This window comes from Canariomyces notabilis (genome assembly GCF_033297395.1).
Source record: "Canariomyces notabilis strain CBS 508.74 unplaced genomic scaffold N656scaffold_2, whole genome shotgun sequence".
NCBI classification, from domain to species: domain Eukaryota; kingdom Fungi; phylum Ascomycota; class Sordariomycetes; order Sordariales; family Chaetomiaceae; genus Canariomyces; species Canariomyces notabilis.
The window spans coordinates 571,696-587,207 of record NW_027041824.1 but is presented as its reverse complement, the minus strand read 5'-3'; the positions used below and the strand labels follow the sequence as shown (position 1 = coordinate 587,207).

The window sequence follows — 15,512 nt, the reverse complement described above, 5'->3', positions numbered from 1 at the left end:
CAGCTTCTCCGTCACTCCCTCCACCACCAATCTTGCCGCCGTCGCCGTTTTTCCACACGACTTCTGCGGCTTGCACTTTCGGCGAACTAAGCGACGCTAAATGTTACTTCTTTGTCTACATTGGCTCGTCTCATTTCTGTCACCACATCGAACCCTATTCCGCTCTTCTGAGTCGCGCAACCTGCGGTAGCGTCCGCGTCGAAGCTGCCCGCCTTCTGGAATTTGTCCAGACCAAATTTTCGCGGTTTCCATTCTCCCCCTCATTGACGCGGCGCTACCCATCAAGCCTGAACGAGCCGCATGGTCTACGATGGCCACAGGTGGTGCCGCTCCGCCTCTGGCCCTCTCGAGCTCTCCCCCGCCTTTGCTCGACAACAGTCCCAGCAACCTCTCGAGCCCTCTCAGCGATGTTGAAGACAAAGATGCAGACGTCGAAGAGACAGATCTCGATGTGCGCGATCACGACATTGCTCACGGGATACCAAACAAAACAGGGGACATGGAGCCGGACTTCGAGGCCGCCTCCGAGTCAGACGACGAGAGCAAGCTCTCCGAGGTAGACATTAACGACTCCGAAGCTGAGACAGAACGACTCTATGATACTCCCCCAAAGAACAGCACCACGCGCGACATCACTAGCACGTTTGGCGACGACACCGGACATCGACAATTTACTGACCGCCGGGACCGAGTTTTCGAGCGCAGCCCGAGCAAGCTCCAGCAGCTACTACAGGCCGGCATTGAAGCAGATGATGCGACTAGCGCTCGCAATTCGGCTTCTGAAGCAGAGGAAGAAAACGACGATGACGTCTCAATGGCGTCCAGCGAACCGGAGCTCCACGCCGTCAAAGACTCCGAGCCTCAATCGCCCACACAGGTCAAGAACAGTCTAGCTGTGTCCCCCAGTGATCCATCGACCTCGCAACTCTCTAGAAAAGACTCAACTGAGTCTCGGAAACGGAAACGCTCCGCTCTGGCCGATAATTCCGAATCTGAACAGCCACTTAAGAAGCGGACTGGCTCGATTGACGCTACCGAGCGCGTGTTTCCGGCAGACGATATACCCATGGCTGATGACGAGGGCGTCTCAACAAACCCCCAGAGCGGGGATCACACTGCAGAGGAAGATGATAACGACGAGGTGCCAGGGGCAACCGAGGCTAAAGAAGAGCTCCCTGACTCAGTGGATGAAGAAATTGCGCTCTCAAGCAGATCTAAGAAGGTGAAACGCAGCCAAACTAAGAAACGGAAAAGCAAAAGTCCTGGACAAGCGGATGGCCAAGAAGAAGTCCCCGATGAGCCTCCTGAAGATGCCGACGTCCAAAGCCTTGAGGTGCCTACGCCGCAGGCGGAGGACGACCATGCCGAAGAAGTAGATGAGGAGGCAGAGGCTGCGCACAGGAACGAGGAAGAGCGTATGAGAGCACATTTCAACTCCTGGCCAAATGGTAGCTAATGAGATTGCAGTGGAAAGGAAAAAGGCCGCTTGGGAAGAGCTTGTGGCCATAGAGAAGCAGTTCACCAGTTTTCGGGAGCGGTAAGTGAACATCAGGGCTGAGCCAGCGGGAAAATTTTGCTGATCAACACGTAGATTATATCAGGAGCGCTTGGAGCAGCTCAATCAGGAAGAGGCTATGCTCACCGGCGATAACCCGACTCATCCTGAATACCTTGCAATGCTGCAGTGTCTCGAGGAGAGACGGGCAGAGAAAATCAGGCTCAGCAGCCTTGAGTTGCAGTTCAAATTGTCGGTCCTCCGTCGCCGGGCAGTTGCCGAGCGCGCGCAGATCATGTCGCAGTTTTATCAGGCTGTCCGCGACTCGAGAGAGAAGGCGCTTGAGGAACTGGGCCAAGAATGGTACGAAATCCAACAAGAGCGCAGACGGGCCGCCAACACAATCCCCGACTACGGGATCCGCTTCCCTGCCACGAAAGGGCAGGCTCTCAGGAATGCCGTGTCCTACAACAAGGAGGTGTCGGTGCTTGCGGGCTTTGCCAAACACGTCGGCTTCCCTGCCGCGCCTCCCATCAATGGCGCTACTGATGAGCAGTTAGAGGCTGACCTCGAAGCTATCCAAGTAAGTTGTCGTCGTCGGCTCGGATTTGCGCTGTGCGGTCAAGCTGATTCAGATCTCCAGAGCGCCCGTGATCCTATGCCCAGGCCAATAACCCATCAACTGCCGCCGTATCGCCCGGAATTTACAGCAGGGCTTGCCTTTGAACAGGGTCTTGGCACTGCCGGAGAGCAGTTCATTGAGCAGACGCCGTGGGCCAATCCCAATCACCCGGCTCACCACATGCAGCGCCAGCAGGCCCACCGCGAGGTGGCCACCTACGCCGGTCCGTTTCCGGGTCCTCGGAGGCACTCGAACATACCCGCGACACAATTCTCTTCAAGCACGTCTACTATCCTTAACGGTGATTCACCGGCTCAGGTGCAAAAGACACACTCGCCGGTGGCGCCTGAGCATTTCAAGGGCCCTAAGATGGCCCCTGAACCGCTAAGGCGAGAACCTGCCATACATGCGTCTTAGTTTTCACCCTATGTCCTTCTTCACTTGTTTCGGCGGGTTAGCGGTTATTCTTAGACTCGACGGAGTTTCAGGCATTGAGGAAATCATGGGCATGGCGGAAGGCGCTTATCATCTCTGCTTTTTGCGGCGACGAAGTGGCTATAGCTGCTTCGTCATTTGACTGGATATCAGCATGGGCGCCCGATCACAGACGGGCAACATCAGGACCGGGATACCCAGGGTCCTGGCCGCTTTATTATTTTGTGATTAACACACATGTAGGGAGTACAGCTGGGCGTATTCTCATCATTCCACTTGCGACGAGCACATTCTTGACTTCTTTGACTGTATACTATGTCCAATGGACAGAGAGATACCAGCTGCCTTTTCTGATGAGTTCTTGTGAGATATTGGGCTATAGCCTCGACGAGGGGAAGAGCGCTGTGCTGGATGCTCTCTAAGAGTATCAAATCAGATTAGATTTTCCACATTGGCCCAAAACTCCGTGTTGATCGTGATTTTGTACAAGCACCCGCTTCTTTGGTTTACATTTTGTGTTCATACATATATGGGACCTGTCTACCAGAGCCCCATTACAGGCTTGCCCAACCCCTTTCATGATTTGTTCTGGGCGGAAGCCGGAGCACTCCTTACGGGCACATCGGGCACCTTGACATCCTCGAACTCGTCTTGTCCAATAGCGTTCAGTGTGTAAGCATCTAGAAGAGAGAAAGTGATTGTTAGCCAGATATCTCTCTCTGAGCTCTCATGTCATTCCAATTCGTTGCATTGCCAGAGGTTTGGAGTCGGGGTAGCGTCCTGACTCAATCCTAGGGGATGTAGATATGAAATAATAAAACGCACAGATTGTAACAACCAATGCGGTGAGGCCGAGGCCTGTGACTGCGTTCTTGACGAGATAGGGCCGCCGCGCGCGGATCAGCGCGGGTGACTGGCGGTAGCGGTTGTCGTAGTAGGTCGACTTTTGGAATCTGCGAATCCGAGGAGCGGTTAGAAACCCGAAATGATTCCAGCTTGGAACTGGGCAAGAGGGTGGATTGTGTTCGGCTTACCCGGCCATCTTTGCGCAGAGACAACGTGCTGTGGAAGAATCGGTCCCGTCCCTGTTGAATAGGCTCACTGCCTTCGGGATGTTACGGTAGCCGGTGGGCTGAGATGGTAGCGATAAGCTTATCGATAAAATCACCAATGAGAGCACGGGCGCACATGTGTGGCATTGTGTGCCCAGTGCCCACTTGCCCTTCACGTCACTGGCTGCAGGCTTGCTTTCAGGCCCTGGTCTGGCGCGTGTGCTTGCTTGCTTCAAGTTTGTTTCTTTGCTCTCTGCAAGGCTGAAAGGACAAAGCTTCCCAGACCACCCCAAACTTCGCAACGACCATTGCCTATCCCAGGATCAGAGACAAAATGTTCACGGCCATCATACCTATTTCGTGAGCCTGTTAACGATGGAAATGACGACCTAATGCAATATTCCCCTAATTCAGCTTGAGGTGCTCCCAGCGAGTTTTGGCGGCTAGCGAGCGTCGACGTTTCGCGCCGCGCAGGATGATCAACTCTCTGGTTAAGCTCGCCCGCGGTCCGCAAAAGATCAATATCGAGACTCATTTGGTGTGTGGAGGCTATTGATCGCATTGCGAAACAATTATAATAGCGCGCTCTCGGCAAGGCGGGGGGTATCGAAGAGGAACAATTGGAAAGAAGTTGCGCCGAGAGAGAAGAGGCTGCGAGATTGTCTTCGTTTGAAAACGGCCTGCCTACCTACCTAGACTGCCTTGTCTTGTCTTTTCCTCTGCGCAACGCGCCAGAATCGCATCGGCATACGGCTCTTTGTAGATCCTCTGAGGCTTGCCTGTCACGTTTACCACATTACATTTTTTCCACCAATCTACCCATCCATCCGCATCCATACCCTCTTCCCGAGGGCGTGAGGGAGGACAAGGATGGCTACAGGCGATTCTGCCGCCTCAGCGGCCAAAGCGCTCTCTGTCGACGAACAATTAGAGCAGCTCAACACGGCTCGCAAGGTGGTTCTTGAGAATCCGGCCTACTACGACCGCATCGTCAGGGGCGTGCTACCGATCATTGGCCCTACGGCGCCGCTCAAGCTTCGGAGATGGGGTGCCGAGTTCTTGGCCGAGTCGTTGTCCACGCCTGTGTTGAAGATGGGCGAAAAGGAGAGCCTGGTGGTGTCGGTACTGGATACGCTGCGGGCGCTGCTTGACAACCCGAGCGAGGATGCCCTGGTGCTCAAGGCTAGTATCGTTGCTGCCGCCAGCGCGTATCCCGTTGCTCTGAGGTGGATGTAAGTATCTTCCTTTCTGGCTCGTGTTCAGAGGATGATCTGGAGGGTTGGACACAGCTAGGAGTGATGATGGTGCCGCTGATGGGGCTGCTGCTGATGATATGCTACGCGTTCTATCGCAGTATTTCCGTGTACTCTTTGTTTCAATGGCCCTGATGATCTCCAAGAACGCATCGAGGAGATGATGTTGCTAGATATGTTCCACTGACACGACTTCAACCCCAGGGTCCACAATTCGTATCACACGGAGAGCTGGGAGCAAATGTCGGCCATCAAGTCTAGGATACTGAATATCTGGGACGGTGCTCCGGCTCCTGTTCGACTCAGTTGCATCAAGTTCGCCCAAAGAGTTGTGCTTGCGCAGACATCATCAAATGGAACGGAGCAAAAGGTACGACGGCTGTCCCTTGGGCGATGATCGTAGCTGACCCAGGACATCCTAGTACAACGGACTCGATATCTCCCTTAACATGATACCGCCGAACCACCCCGTATTAGATCCTAGGCAACTCGAGGCAGAGGCTACTGGCCTCCTCGATAGGATGCTGGGCGTGCTGCATGACAATAGCGGGTAGGTCGCATCAATTCCGCCGCCTCGAACTGCGAGCTGACTCTATGCCATAGTGATGCCCTAGTTGTAGATGCGACCCTCAACTGCCTTTCGATCCTAATCCGAACCCGTCCAAACACGTCTGGACGGATCATCAACTCGGTTCTCAACTTCAATCCCCTGAAACTGGCCAACTCCCCCATGACACCAAAGACGAAGGTCATTGTGAAATCGATGGAGAAGACCACCCGCATGTTTATGACCCATCTTCTTAAGCGGTAGGCTTGACAGGTTCATCCCAGCAAAGTCCTTACTGACCGAGTCCAGGGATCCCAACAATCCAATGTCGGGACGTATCCAGCAGTATATCGAAAAACTGGTGCGATCAAGGGCCGAAATCTTCGATGAAGCAGGCCGCAAGAGGGCACTCGCTGATCAAACCGCCGCTGCTTATGGCGACGCCAAGAGGGTTAGAGTTGACGGCGGAACTCAACCCCTTGCAGTCCCGCCCTTGGGGCCAGGGCCGCATAGCCTTGCTGATATATTCACCCTGACCAGTAACCCTGGTCTGCAAAGCTTTGATGTTACGCAAGTGCCCGCTGATCTTGCCGCCAAGATTACTGTCAGGACATTGGCTACCTTGGACCAGCAGATTTTAGATCTGGCAGTTGGCGTAGGTTTCGCACATCCCCTAACCGGGCGTCATTTACTAACTTAGCCTAGGGTATCCGGGATCGACTTACCTCCCTCTACGCTGCTGCGGCCGCAGCGGCCGCAGCACAGCAGCCCGCAGTGATCAACGCAGCCACTGCGCCGCTCGGAGTCGATGAAGAAGACGACGACTACGAGCCAGATTTCAGCGCAGCCGAGGACACCGAGCAGATTCTCAACAAGCTTGACAATGCGCCCCCCGAAGAGCCGATAGAGCCGGCCGCAGAAACGGGCACGGCCCTTGCTCTAGGGCCATTCAAGCTTCCGTCTCCGCCTCCAATCGACCCCGAAGAGGCTGCCAAGTTCAGCCAAGTAGCAGCCGCTCGAGTCTTTGGGCCGCTAGCTACGCTCGAAGAGGGTAGCGCGCTGCGGAAGCATAAAGCCGGCATCAATCGCCTGGCTGCGAGCTCGTACGACCGCGATTCCTGGCTCACGTTGATCACCCGCCTCGCCACCCGCAGCACGGCCGGCCTGGAAGATGCAACCAGCAGCATCAAGTCCGAAGACAGCGCCACAGCCATTGACCGGCCGCGCATGTCCCTCGGCAACGCCATTCGCGAGATGCTCTACAACTACATACTCGAAGACTGGCGACGGCGCATAGAGGTAGCCGTCGCCTGGCTCTGTGAGGAGTGGTACAACGACCAGATGACCAAGAAAAGCGGGATCGACGCGCCGCTGCACTACGAGAAGTGCGCCCTACGGCTGGTGGACGGGTTCCTGAACTACATCACCGGGCAGGATAAGGTGCTGACGAGGTTTCTGGCCGAGATTCCGGAGCTGAACAGGGCGCTGCTGGGGAGGCTTAAGGTGCTCTGCGCGGACCCCGCGACGGTGCAGCTGGCGCTAACAAGCTTGCTGTATCTCGTCATGATGCGCCCCCCGGTGAGGGAGATGGCCCTGGATACTGTGGCGGCAATATGGACTGAGTGTGAGTACCCCTTCCTTGCCCCCATCCATCTAAGTGTGTGCAAAGACGCCTTGTTCTGACTGCTTGTGCTCCGGCTGTAGACGAGGATGCGCGCCCCTTGGCTGCCAAATACCTCGTCAAGTGGCGACCTGGGTGGATTGAGTCGCAGACTCGTGGTGGGGATACGGCACCTGCGAGTAATATGACGGTCACGACATGAAGGGAGAGCAAAGGCGGGACGAAGACGAAGCATCGCCTTGAGGGAAATACACAACCCTTGTTGTATTTTACTTAGATACCACGGGGCAGTATTCTGTCGGGCCCCAGGTTACGGTCACAGACATAAAGATCTGATTGGCGTGTTTTGGGCTACCTATGTTGCATCAATGGTATACACGGTTCTGCGTCGGTGCGTTGAATGAGTGCACGACTCACCGTGGGTACGTAGTCACTAGTGTACGATATAGAGGGTTATGGGTGACGCGACGCTACGCGATAATGGACGCGTCGAAAACGGTATCATTGTACCCGTTGGCTGAACCTAGCCCCTTTACGAAGGTTCAGCCAACGGGTAGACACTGGGTGCAAACAGCCTGGTCGGTGGCATAAACCATCATCTTACCCAAAAACTTGGAAATTATGAGTCCCTTTTATTTGTCCGGATGTCCCTCGTGTTACCGTCCTTTGATAACCAATAACACCAGGATTGCGTATGGCTGGGAGATTAGATTTAAGATATGGCTTTCCGTTCCTGTTAATGCTGATTGCTGTGTATGAGGTCATGTCCATCCATATACGGGCAGGAACCAACGTAGAAATACGTCGTATTTATGTGTATGGTAGAGTACCAAGGTATGCACTGTACAGTACGCAGATATTGCACGGGCTTCTCAGTCAAGCGGATAGAAATGGGATGGTTTCAGAGATAAGTTGTCCAAATGGTAAGAGAGTTCAATTGGTAAGAGGCTTCAGACTTCGTCTGTTGCAAGGAAATCCTGTCCTCAGCCAGGAACGGAGCTGCTTCCCGTCCCCTGAGCTCGGACGGAGCGGGCTGCGGGCCGAGCTCAAGGGACTAGGAAAAGGAAAATCGACGAATTCATACGGATACCGTGACCTAGCGGACCAGCAGAAATTTACTGTAACGTTTCCCACTTAGATGTAAATTACAAGACCGCTGAAAGAAGTCTTGCATGGTTGCCATAGCAGTGTGTCAGCAGCACGCGACTCGCTGACTTTACGCGTGGGCCTCCCTCCTGGCCGCCCAATCCCGCTATTTACGGAGCACCTAAGCCACCTTGTGTCACACTGGGCTGGCCCAAGGATTGTGTGTATGTTTCTTTTTTCCTCTTGCTTATGGGAATCCTGTTTACCAGCTGACCAGTAACATTGGCCTCGTACGGACACATACATACGTACAATAGGAAACGGGAAGATCATTTTGTTTGCCTACCTTGGGTAGGTAATGCTCGTTCCTGCTCTGCGCTTTTGTTCCGAAATTCCAAAGTTGTCGGTCGTACTGTTCAATACTGCAGTATTTACAGCAAGGTACCTGTAACTTTTGAGCGCCTCGCCAAGCCATTCACCTGCCGTCCCATCATCAACAGTTCTCCTCGATCAAGACTTGACCGGCCGCAGACGCAACCAAGGCTGATACACTGCTTCAGAGATGCTCTACTTTAGCTGATCGCGCATCATTCGCATATCGACAGTCTGCAGCAAAAGGCATTGAACAAGCCAAAATCCCGGCTCCCGGCTCCAGCGGGCCAGACCCGCTCTGCAGTTGATACCGTACGGGTATTTGCCTCAGGTGGTCCCAGCAACGCCATCCATTGTCTTGGATACAGGTCCCAGCCTCGCCCTCCACAGTGAGAAAATGCGCAACAAACTAGTAAAGGCACGGCCGCATTCCGAGCAGAAGCCTGTCTTCTCCATCCACCAGGATGCCGAGCAGAGTATGTCCAGTATGTCCTAGATCCTCCTTCGTGTTGCTTTTCGGAGCGCCTTCTGCAGGTCTTGAAACAGACAGCGGGAATACACATGCTGCATGATTGCAGGTGCTTGTACTTCAGTGTCTGCATTTATGTTACCAGCATTTTCCTGTTATTCCCAGTCAGCAAAATCCCAATCTTCTGGCCCAATTCATATTTCCATGGAGCGTCAGCACATTGACACATGCTTGTGGATACTCTAGGTCATTCGCCGGTGACGACCCTGTCTACAGAACCAACACCAGTCACGACACCAATCAAACAGCCGCCGAGCAACGCCTCCCGGTCTGTCCATGACCACGCCTCACATCGGCCGTCCCTCACACCTGTCTCGGAAGGCGCGATCAACTCGGCAATGTCACGAACAACAACAGCGAGCACCATAGTCAACGGCAAGACAGCGCCGGCTCCTCCTACTTCATCTCCAAACACCCGGATCCCGAACCGCATGAATTCAACCATCAGGGCAGTGCCAAGTTTCGATGAAAGGCACCAGCTCTCTGAGGAGGAATCCAGCACAGACGGGGCAGATTCACAGTCAACATCTCGAGACTCGGGTTTCGGATCAGTCAATAGCAAAGCAAGCATGTCATCCACAATATCTCAGTACCGGCCACAACCAACAGCCAACGGGTTGACCAAGATGCCGTCTACTGGGAGGTTAAAACCGCCGCCACCGCAAGACGGCAGCACCGACGGACTAGCCGGTAGACCTTTAAAATCCCGCGCGAGCTTTGTCGACCTGCCCTCCCGAGAGGCTAATATCCCCTCACTCACCGGCGACCCAGCGCCGACACAAGCAAACGACATGTCGTCACTGACGGCCACCGAAGCGCAACTGTCCAATGGCTGGGACAACTCGGTGGGCAAGGCCGGGCTGGGCAAGACGGGGCGGGTGATCAACCGGCTGGTGTCGGACAACGAGGCGCTGAAGCGGGACATACAGATTGAGCGGCTGCGGGCCGAGGAGTCGCGGCAGGCGGCGCGGCTACTCGAGGACAAGCTGGAGCGCGTCATTTCGGACTACGAATCACGGCTGCTCGAGGCCAACGTGGCCAAGACGCTACTGGCGCGCAAGGAGCGCCAGGTCGAGACGCTGCAGGACACGGTAGAACTCGAGCGCAAGCGCGCCCTCGACGCCGCCGAGAGGGAGCGCATCTGGAAGGACGAAATGGTCCAGGCCAAGGACGACGCCAAAAGGCGGATCGATGAGGCCACCAACTACGCGGCGCTCTGCGAGGGGAGGTATAACGCCATTAGCAGCCACTGGCGGGATCAGGGTGAGGAGGTCAAGAGGGCCATGGGCAAGATGCGCAAAGAAGTGGAAGATTTGGTAGAGCAGCGGAAGAAGGATGATGACAAGATTGAGACGCTCCGGGAGCTGTGCGATCAGCAGGACGGGAACATCAGGGAGTTGAAGAGGCAGAAGGAGGAGATTGAGCGGCAGTTTGAGAGGTATAAACTGCAACAGGAGGAGGCGCTGAGGGATATCAAGCGGAAGGCGGACGAACGGGAACGCGAGCAGGAACGGACGCTGCAGGAGGCGAGGGAGGTGCTGAATAAGCTGAAATGGGCGCTGAATATCAAGGCGACGATCGAATGGGCTCAGTGAGAGTGCCGGACAGTTCCCGGCTTCGCGATAGCAGGCAAGTCTTGCGGACTGCTTGACCGGGTTCTTTACTGAGCATGAGCAACGAGCGGCGGATACCACCACTCACGCTTATTTCTTTTCTCTTGTTTGTTTTTCGAAGCCTCCTTGTTACGATATGTAATGATGATACCTGGGCTCTTTTTTCCCCTGTTCTTCTTCTTTTCTTTTATTATTATTTTGTTCCTTTCCCTGGGGGGGACAGGGCGGCCACAAGCTCGGCCAAATACCCAGCAAGATTGAACAAGAACGGATGGGAGATCAAAGCGTTTGGTGTTTTCCTCTGACTGGCAAGCAAGCAAGCGTCTATGCGCATGTCGCTGTCAACATTATTCACATTTTTGCTCTCATTGCACACAACACCTTCATTCATGGTGGGATGGCCGGCTGGTCTTTCATTTGGGAAGGAGTTGATGGCGTTTGGCTACGATGAGGGGGTCTGGCAATAAAGAATTCCGGCTGTCTATCGGTATTACATACATACTCTGCATGTTAGATAATCAAAAGCTGGTGCTGCTCACAATGATTGGACTCGTTCCATTGCTCTGTGTAGTGAGGTTTCACATGACAAAGAAAAGGTATTCCGCTGTGCGATGTTCGTTCTGTTGTCCTGCTTCAGGTGTTTTGAAGGTCTGTTGATGTTCGCTGTTTGGTAAGTGGGGCAACTCTCAGGGGATCTTGCGATTCAGGGGCAGCCTCTAGAGCATTCATACTAGAAAGTCGAAGGTCTTTATGCAATGCATTTTGTGTTCCGGTTACACAGGTTGAGTGAGGACTTTGAACTGCATCCAAAGAAGAGAGTTTTGCCCTGCTTGTTCCCACATTCACCGCCTGATGTCTGAATTTGAGTTAGACTTGATGGTCCGACCACTACGTGGTTCACCATCATCGCTCCTTCCCTTCTTTCCCTCCCTGACTTAGAACTGGTTTCAGCTCTTGCAGCAAGTTTAGTTTTTAGGTGAACTGTATTGACATAGACGCGTTCTCCTCGCGAACCCTTGTAGGCCTTCTTGTTCTTTACATTTCTTCGTCCATCTTCGATACCACTTTCCCCTCATACAACCACGGCAAAAGTGTCTCAGCAGTCGATGTTTGTCCGAGCAGCTCTTCCCTTTTACATGAGAGTGCTACTAGAAATTCTGTTAAGTTTTGAGTTCATTTTCTCCTTCACCGCCGGCCCTGCTCGTGCCGAGTTCGGAGCTGGCCCTACCTCCAGGCGACGACAGACAACAACAACGACGACAAGGATAACGACACCGACTGCCGACGACGATAGAAAGCGGCTGATCTTATTTGTTGTATAACATCGACGTGGGTCCCATGAACATCAAGTTTGCTAGCGAGTTTTGCGATCTGTTGAACGAAAATCCCATCCAGCTCTTCCCATGGATTTCTCTCTCTTTTGCTTCTTTCCCACCTTGACCCGTTTTCTTCTGCTGTTATCAGTAGTCAAGCACTTCATATTCCCGTTCTTTTTGTCTTGCTTGTTTTCTAATTTAACGCGTTGTGTTATTGCTATTCTCAGTATCTTGGAAGTCCAGACTTTCCGACTAACCGATCGTACTGTTGGGTTTAGTTCAGTTGCTTGTTCTGCAGTCGCGGTTTCGCAGTCCCTCAGATGGCGCTGTCCGAGACGGCGTCTTCTAAGATGGCATCGGCCAAGATGGCCTCCTTAATCGAGTTCTATCTCACCACTCTCTGGAAATACAAGCCCACAGCCATTGAGCGAGTGATTCAGAGTCTGCCAGTGGCAGACCTGGTAGGCGGCCGTCACTTTCATTCTTGGAACTGTATGTTAACGTTCACGCAGGCCAATGTCGAGATCCTTTATGACTATGACTATCACTGGTTCAAGGTCATATGCTTCGCCCACCAGGCACAGAAGGTTCGTCAAGTCTTTGACCGCATTGTTAGAGAAATCGAAGACGAGGCCTTTGGCGACGATGGTGGCAACATTCTTGATGACAATGACCAAATCAAGGTGAGACAAATGCTTTTTTAACTGAAGTGGTAAGATGCTGATGAGAGATAGACACACTTCAACAACGAGTGGATTAGCGACGAACCCGAGCAAGCTTCGGGGGCTGTTGGCAAGACTATCGGGCCTTACAGCCTCCCCAAACGGTTTTCCAAATATCCATACAAGGCAATCTGGGACGACCTGGAACAGCAGCGAGAATCGCTCACCTTGGGAAATATCGTGAGCTCTGAGCAGCTCGTCACCATTGGAAAGCTGAGCGGAGCTGAAATATCATACAACCTCACTGGGACAATGGTGTACATTGGCGGCAATGATCAGGAGTCGATCTCCAAGGTCCAAGGAAAGCTCCGTGTCTTGCTCGCATTCAAAGTCAGTTAGCCTTTGAAAATCTCTTTTCAGGTCATTTTGCTCACCATCGTTCCAGAAACTGTTAGCCTGTCCAGTTCGGATCCAGCATGTGATCTACCCTGAGGACCATATCGAGAAACAGGCAGACAACCTGAAGGCCGAGACTCGATACCTTGCAAACATTGATCCGGTGTTGGCCTCTTCAACGCTCTTCGACAGGGCTATGGTGAAGAATAATGACCTGGAGAGCGCCTACAAAATGATGTACTCAGAAGGCGTCTCTATTCGTCTTTGCATCTGGGACCCCGAAAAGAAATTCTGGGTTTCCCTGCTTGGTCCAAGGGTCCCTGGCCGGTCAGGAAGAAAGTACAGCTTGGGAGACAGGCCTGTCATATCGACCAAACTCGTCCATGAGCTGCCCTTCTTGGCAGAGGCGTTCGTTCGACGAGATGAAATCGACCCGAACGCTCGGGTCGAGGCGTGGATGAACGACGTCACCAACCAGATTGAATCTAACTCAGAGATGCTGACCGAGCCAAAGAATGCTGCCCCTTCTACAACTGCGGAAAAGAGCCTCATTGACCGTCTCGACCCGGCACCTCAGGATCTGTCCATGAGGGGGATACATGAAGAGAAGCCTGCTACATCAAGTGAGTGTTGTCCCGAATTTGACCCCATACGTTCCTTCAATATGAGTCCTCAACCCCAGACTCCGGATTCCGTCGAAGCAAACAGTCTCGTCCTCTAACCTATATTTGAGAACCAGATGGCGCAGGAAGCTCCACCAAAGTTCCAGTAATCACTTGGAGCATGCCGCCACTCATCCCAGAGACTTCCGATGAAACCAGTTCGAACCATAGCTCTCTCTTTATGAGATACTTGCAAGCTGGTGTCAAGGACTTTGAACCTTCAGCCCAGGAGAGAGCGCGAGACCAGACAATAGCCTCCCCGCAGCAAACAGCACCTCGACAGCAGGGAGTACCCGCGCAGATTCCAGAAGCTGCAGCGTCCACCTCCCAGGTTGAACATGGCGTTTCTTCTCAACTTCCTGCTACAGACACATTCATCCAGGAGATTGAGACCGCGATGGTCGAAATGCTTGCTACGGGTCCTTACCGGCGAGGGAAGATTGAACTGAGGGCAGAGTTTGGCCGTGTCCTCCTTGGAGGGTTGGATCGTACCGCCCTAGCGTTTAACAATATTGACGAACCAAGCAATGGATGGGACAAGCTTGAGCTGCTAAATCAGCTTGGGATATATTTTGGCGAGCCCAAGGACATGATCCACTGTACGCGGATTCTGACCACCCATGGCGGCGACATGGAGGACATGATCAAGGTCAGGACCGGCCCGTCCCGGTTGTGGCAAGAGGAACCGAGCCACGCCTGGACCGTTTACTCTATTCAGTGCGCCCTCGAATTTCCGGGAAAGTTGCAAACTGAGTTCGTTGTTGACCTCCGGGATGATCCGAATTCCGAGAACCCATTTTCCTACTCCGTTCGGTCTTTGCCTGGAAAATCTGGACCACTGCCTATCTTCGTTCACGCCATTCGGCGTAACTGGGACCTGGAAATCAGATTGTCTCATGTCAACCGCGAAGGCAAAGGGAGAGCTGTGGATTTTATCGCGAAGAAGTTACTGCAGTCGCTCAGCGTTTCGTATGTTCTTGGAAGTTCTGTCCTAATCCCACAATTCAATACGCTGACACTATTCTAGACACAGCGCTGTTGGAGGACCCGAGCTCCGATTTGCAGTACCAAAGGGTCGTGGCGTTGGGATCGTCGAGGCTCGGGTGCTGACCAAGTGGCGATACCCCAGCCTGAACAACAAGAGCATTCTGGAGATTACCGAGGTTCAGCAGATGGAGCTAGGTCCTTGTACCGATCTACCGGTTGCCACACCGAACGACGAGTGGGATATCATATGTGCTAAGCCCTGGACTCAGCCAACGTCTCAGCGTATGCGCACAATGGGTGCGGTTCCACGTTGGTACGACGCCGCCGTGGTGTCTTCTGAGGCCGAGGCCTTGTTCCGCGAGAACGAGATCATGGAGCTGGGCGAAAAAGCCAAGTGGACCCCAGACGAACTCAAGGCGCGCGGCATCCTGGCCACCGTCTACGGCCCGGCGTTGTGCATGCTGAGGGAGATGGATCACATTGGGAGGAGTGACAGCAACGGCCTATCGAATACATTCGGCAAACTCCTCAAGAAGGGAAATAATTCTTCCCGCACCATTCCTGGGCTGATGCCAAACACCGCTCCTCGTACCGTGCCGGGGATGACCTCCCCCTCGCCTAGTCGTGGCAGAAGTAGACGGAGGAAAGGCGACTCGGGAGCACCCAAGCCTCAGAGCGAGTCTTCTTGACCCGGTACAAGTGGGTCTGCGGCGAAATGAACCCAAAGCGGCGGTTATGGTCACTGAAAATGGTGGTGTCCCCGAGGGTATGGCTTCATCGGAGTCCTTGGGCTCACTCTGTCTAAGCGTCAGCGTGTTTGAGGGCAGTATTGTTGGGGTATCTGATTACGCTGGTCTATCTAGC

General features: G+C 53.6%; 6 protein-coding genes across 6 annotated transcripts; 5 read left to right on the top strand and 1 right to left on the bottom strand.

Annotated features, from left to right (window-relative positions):
* Window positions 1-310: 310 nt before the first annotated feature.
* On the top strand, window positions 311-2,534 carry N656DRAFT_765204 (uncharacterized protein; the record flags this gene model as incomplete). Its single annotated transcript, XM_064813387.1, has 4 exons — window positions 311-1,415; window positions 1,453-1,537; window positions 1,592-2,078; window positions 2,139-2,534. The coding sequence occupies 4 exons, from the start codon at window positions 311-313 to the stop codon at window positions 2,532-2,534; spliced, it is 2,073 nt and encodes a 690-aa protein (XP_064673768.1).
* A 228-nt stretch (window positions 2,535-2,762) lies between these two features.
* N656DRAFT_841692 (uncharacterized protein) lies at window positions 2,763-3,594 on the bottom strand (the record flags this gene model as incomplete). The annotated part of the gene is made up of 3 exons (XM_064819009.1): window positions 2,763-3,232; window positions 3,378-3,505; window positions 3,587-3,594. The coding sequence occupies 3 exons, from the start codon at window positions 3,592-3,594 to the stop codon at window positions 3,129-3,131; spliced, it is 240 nt and encodes a 79-aa protein (XP_064673767.1). The 3' UTR covers window positions 2,763-3,128.
* A 726-nt stretch (window positions 3,595-4,320) lies between these two features.
* N656DRAFT_229709 (uncharacterized protein) lies at window positions 4,321-7,473 on the top strand. Its single transcript, XM_064808957.1, has 7 exons — window positions 4,321-4,836; window positions 5,062-5,227; window positions 5,280-5,407; window positions 5,461-5,664; window positions 5,714-6,059; window positions 6,110-7,028; window positions 7,109-7,473. Exons 1-7 carry the CDS (start codon window positions 4,475-4,477, stop codon window positions 7,225-7,227), a joined length of 2,244 nt encoding a protein of 747 aa, XP_064673766.1. The 5' UTR covers window positions 4,321-4,474; the 3' UTR covers window positions 7,228-7,473.
* Window positions 7,474-8,722: 1,249 nt separating this feature from the next.
* On the top strand, window positions 8,723-10,840 carry N656DRAFT_229688 (uncharacterized protein). The gene is made up of 2 exons (XM_064808956.1): window positions 8,723-8,959; window positions 9,199-10,840. The coding sequence occupies exons 1-2, from the start codon at window positions 8,881-8,883 to the stop codon at window positions 10,605-10,607; spliced, it is 1,488 nt and encodes a 495-aa protein (XP_064673765.1). The 5' UTR covers window positions 8,723-8,880; the 3' UTR covers window positions 10,608-10,840.
* A 792-nt stretch (window positions 10,841-11,632) lies between these two features.
* On the top strand, window positions 11,633-12,309 carry N656DRAFT_229620 (uncharacterized protein). The gene is made up of 2 exons (XM_064808955.1): window positions 11,633-11,954; window positions 12,220-12,309. The coding sequence occupies exon 1, from the start codon at window positions 11,732-11,734 to the stop codon at window positions 11,945-11,947; it is 216 nt and encodes a 71-aa protein (XP_064673764.1). The 5' UTR covers window positions 11,633-11,731; the 3' UTR covers window positions 11,948-11,954; window positions 12,220-12,309.
* On the top strand, window positions 12,307-15,337 carry N656DRAFT_794524 (uncharacterized protein; the record flags this gene model as incomplete). Its single annotated transcript, XM_064817288.1, has 6 exons — window positions 12,307-12,402; window positions 12,454-12,624; window positions 12,676-12,993; window positions 13,049-13,622; window positions 13,739-14,630; window positions 14,689-15,337. 6 exons carry the CDS (start codon window positions 12,307-12,309, stop codon window positions 15,335-15,337), a joined length of 2,700 nt encoding a protein of 899 aa, XP_064673763.1.
* Window positions 15,338-15,512: the final 175 nt, after the last annotated feature.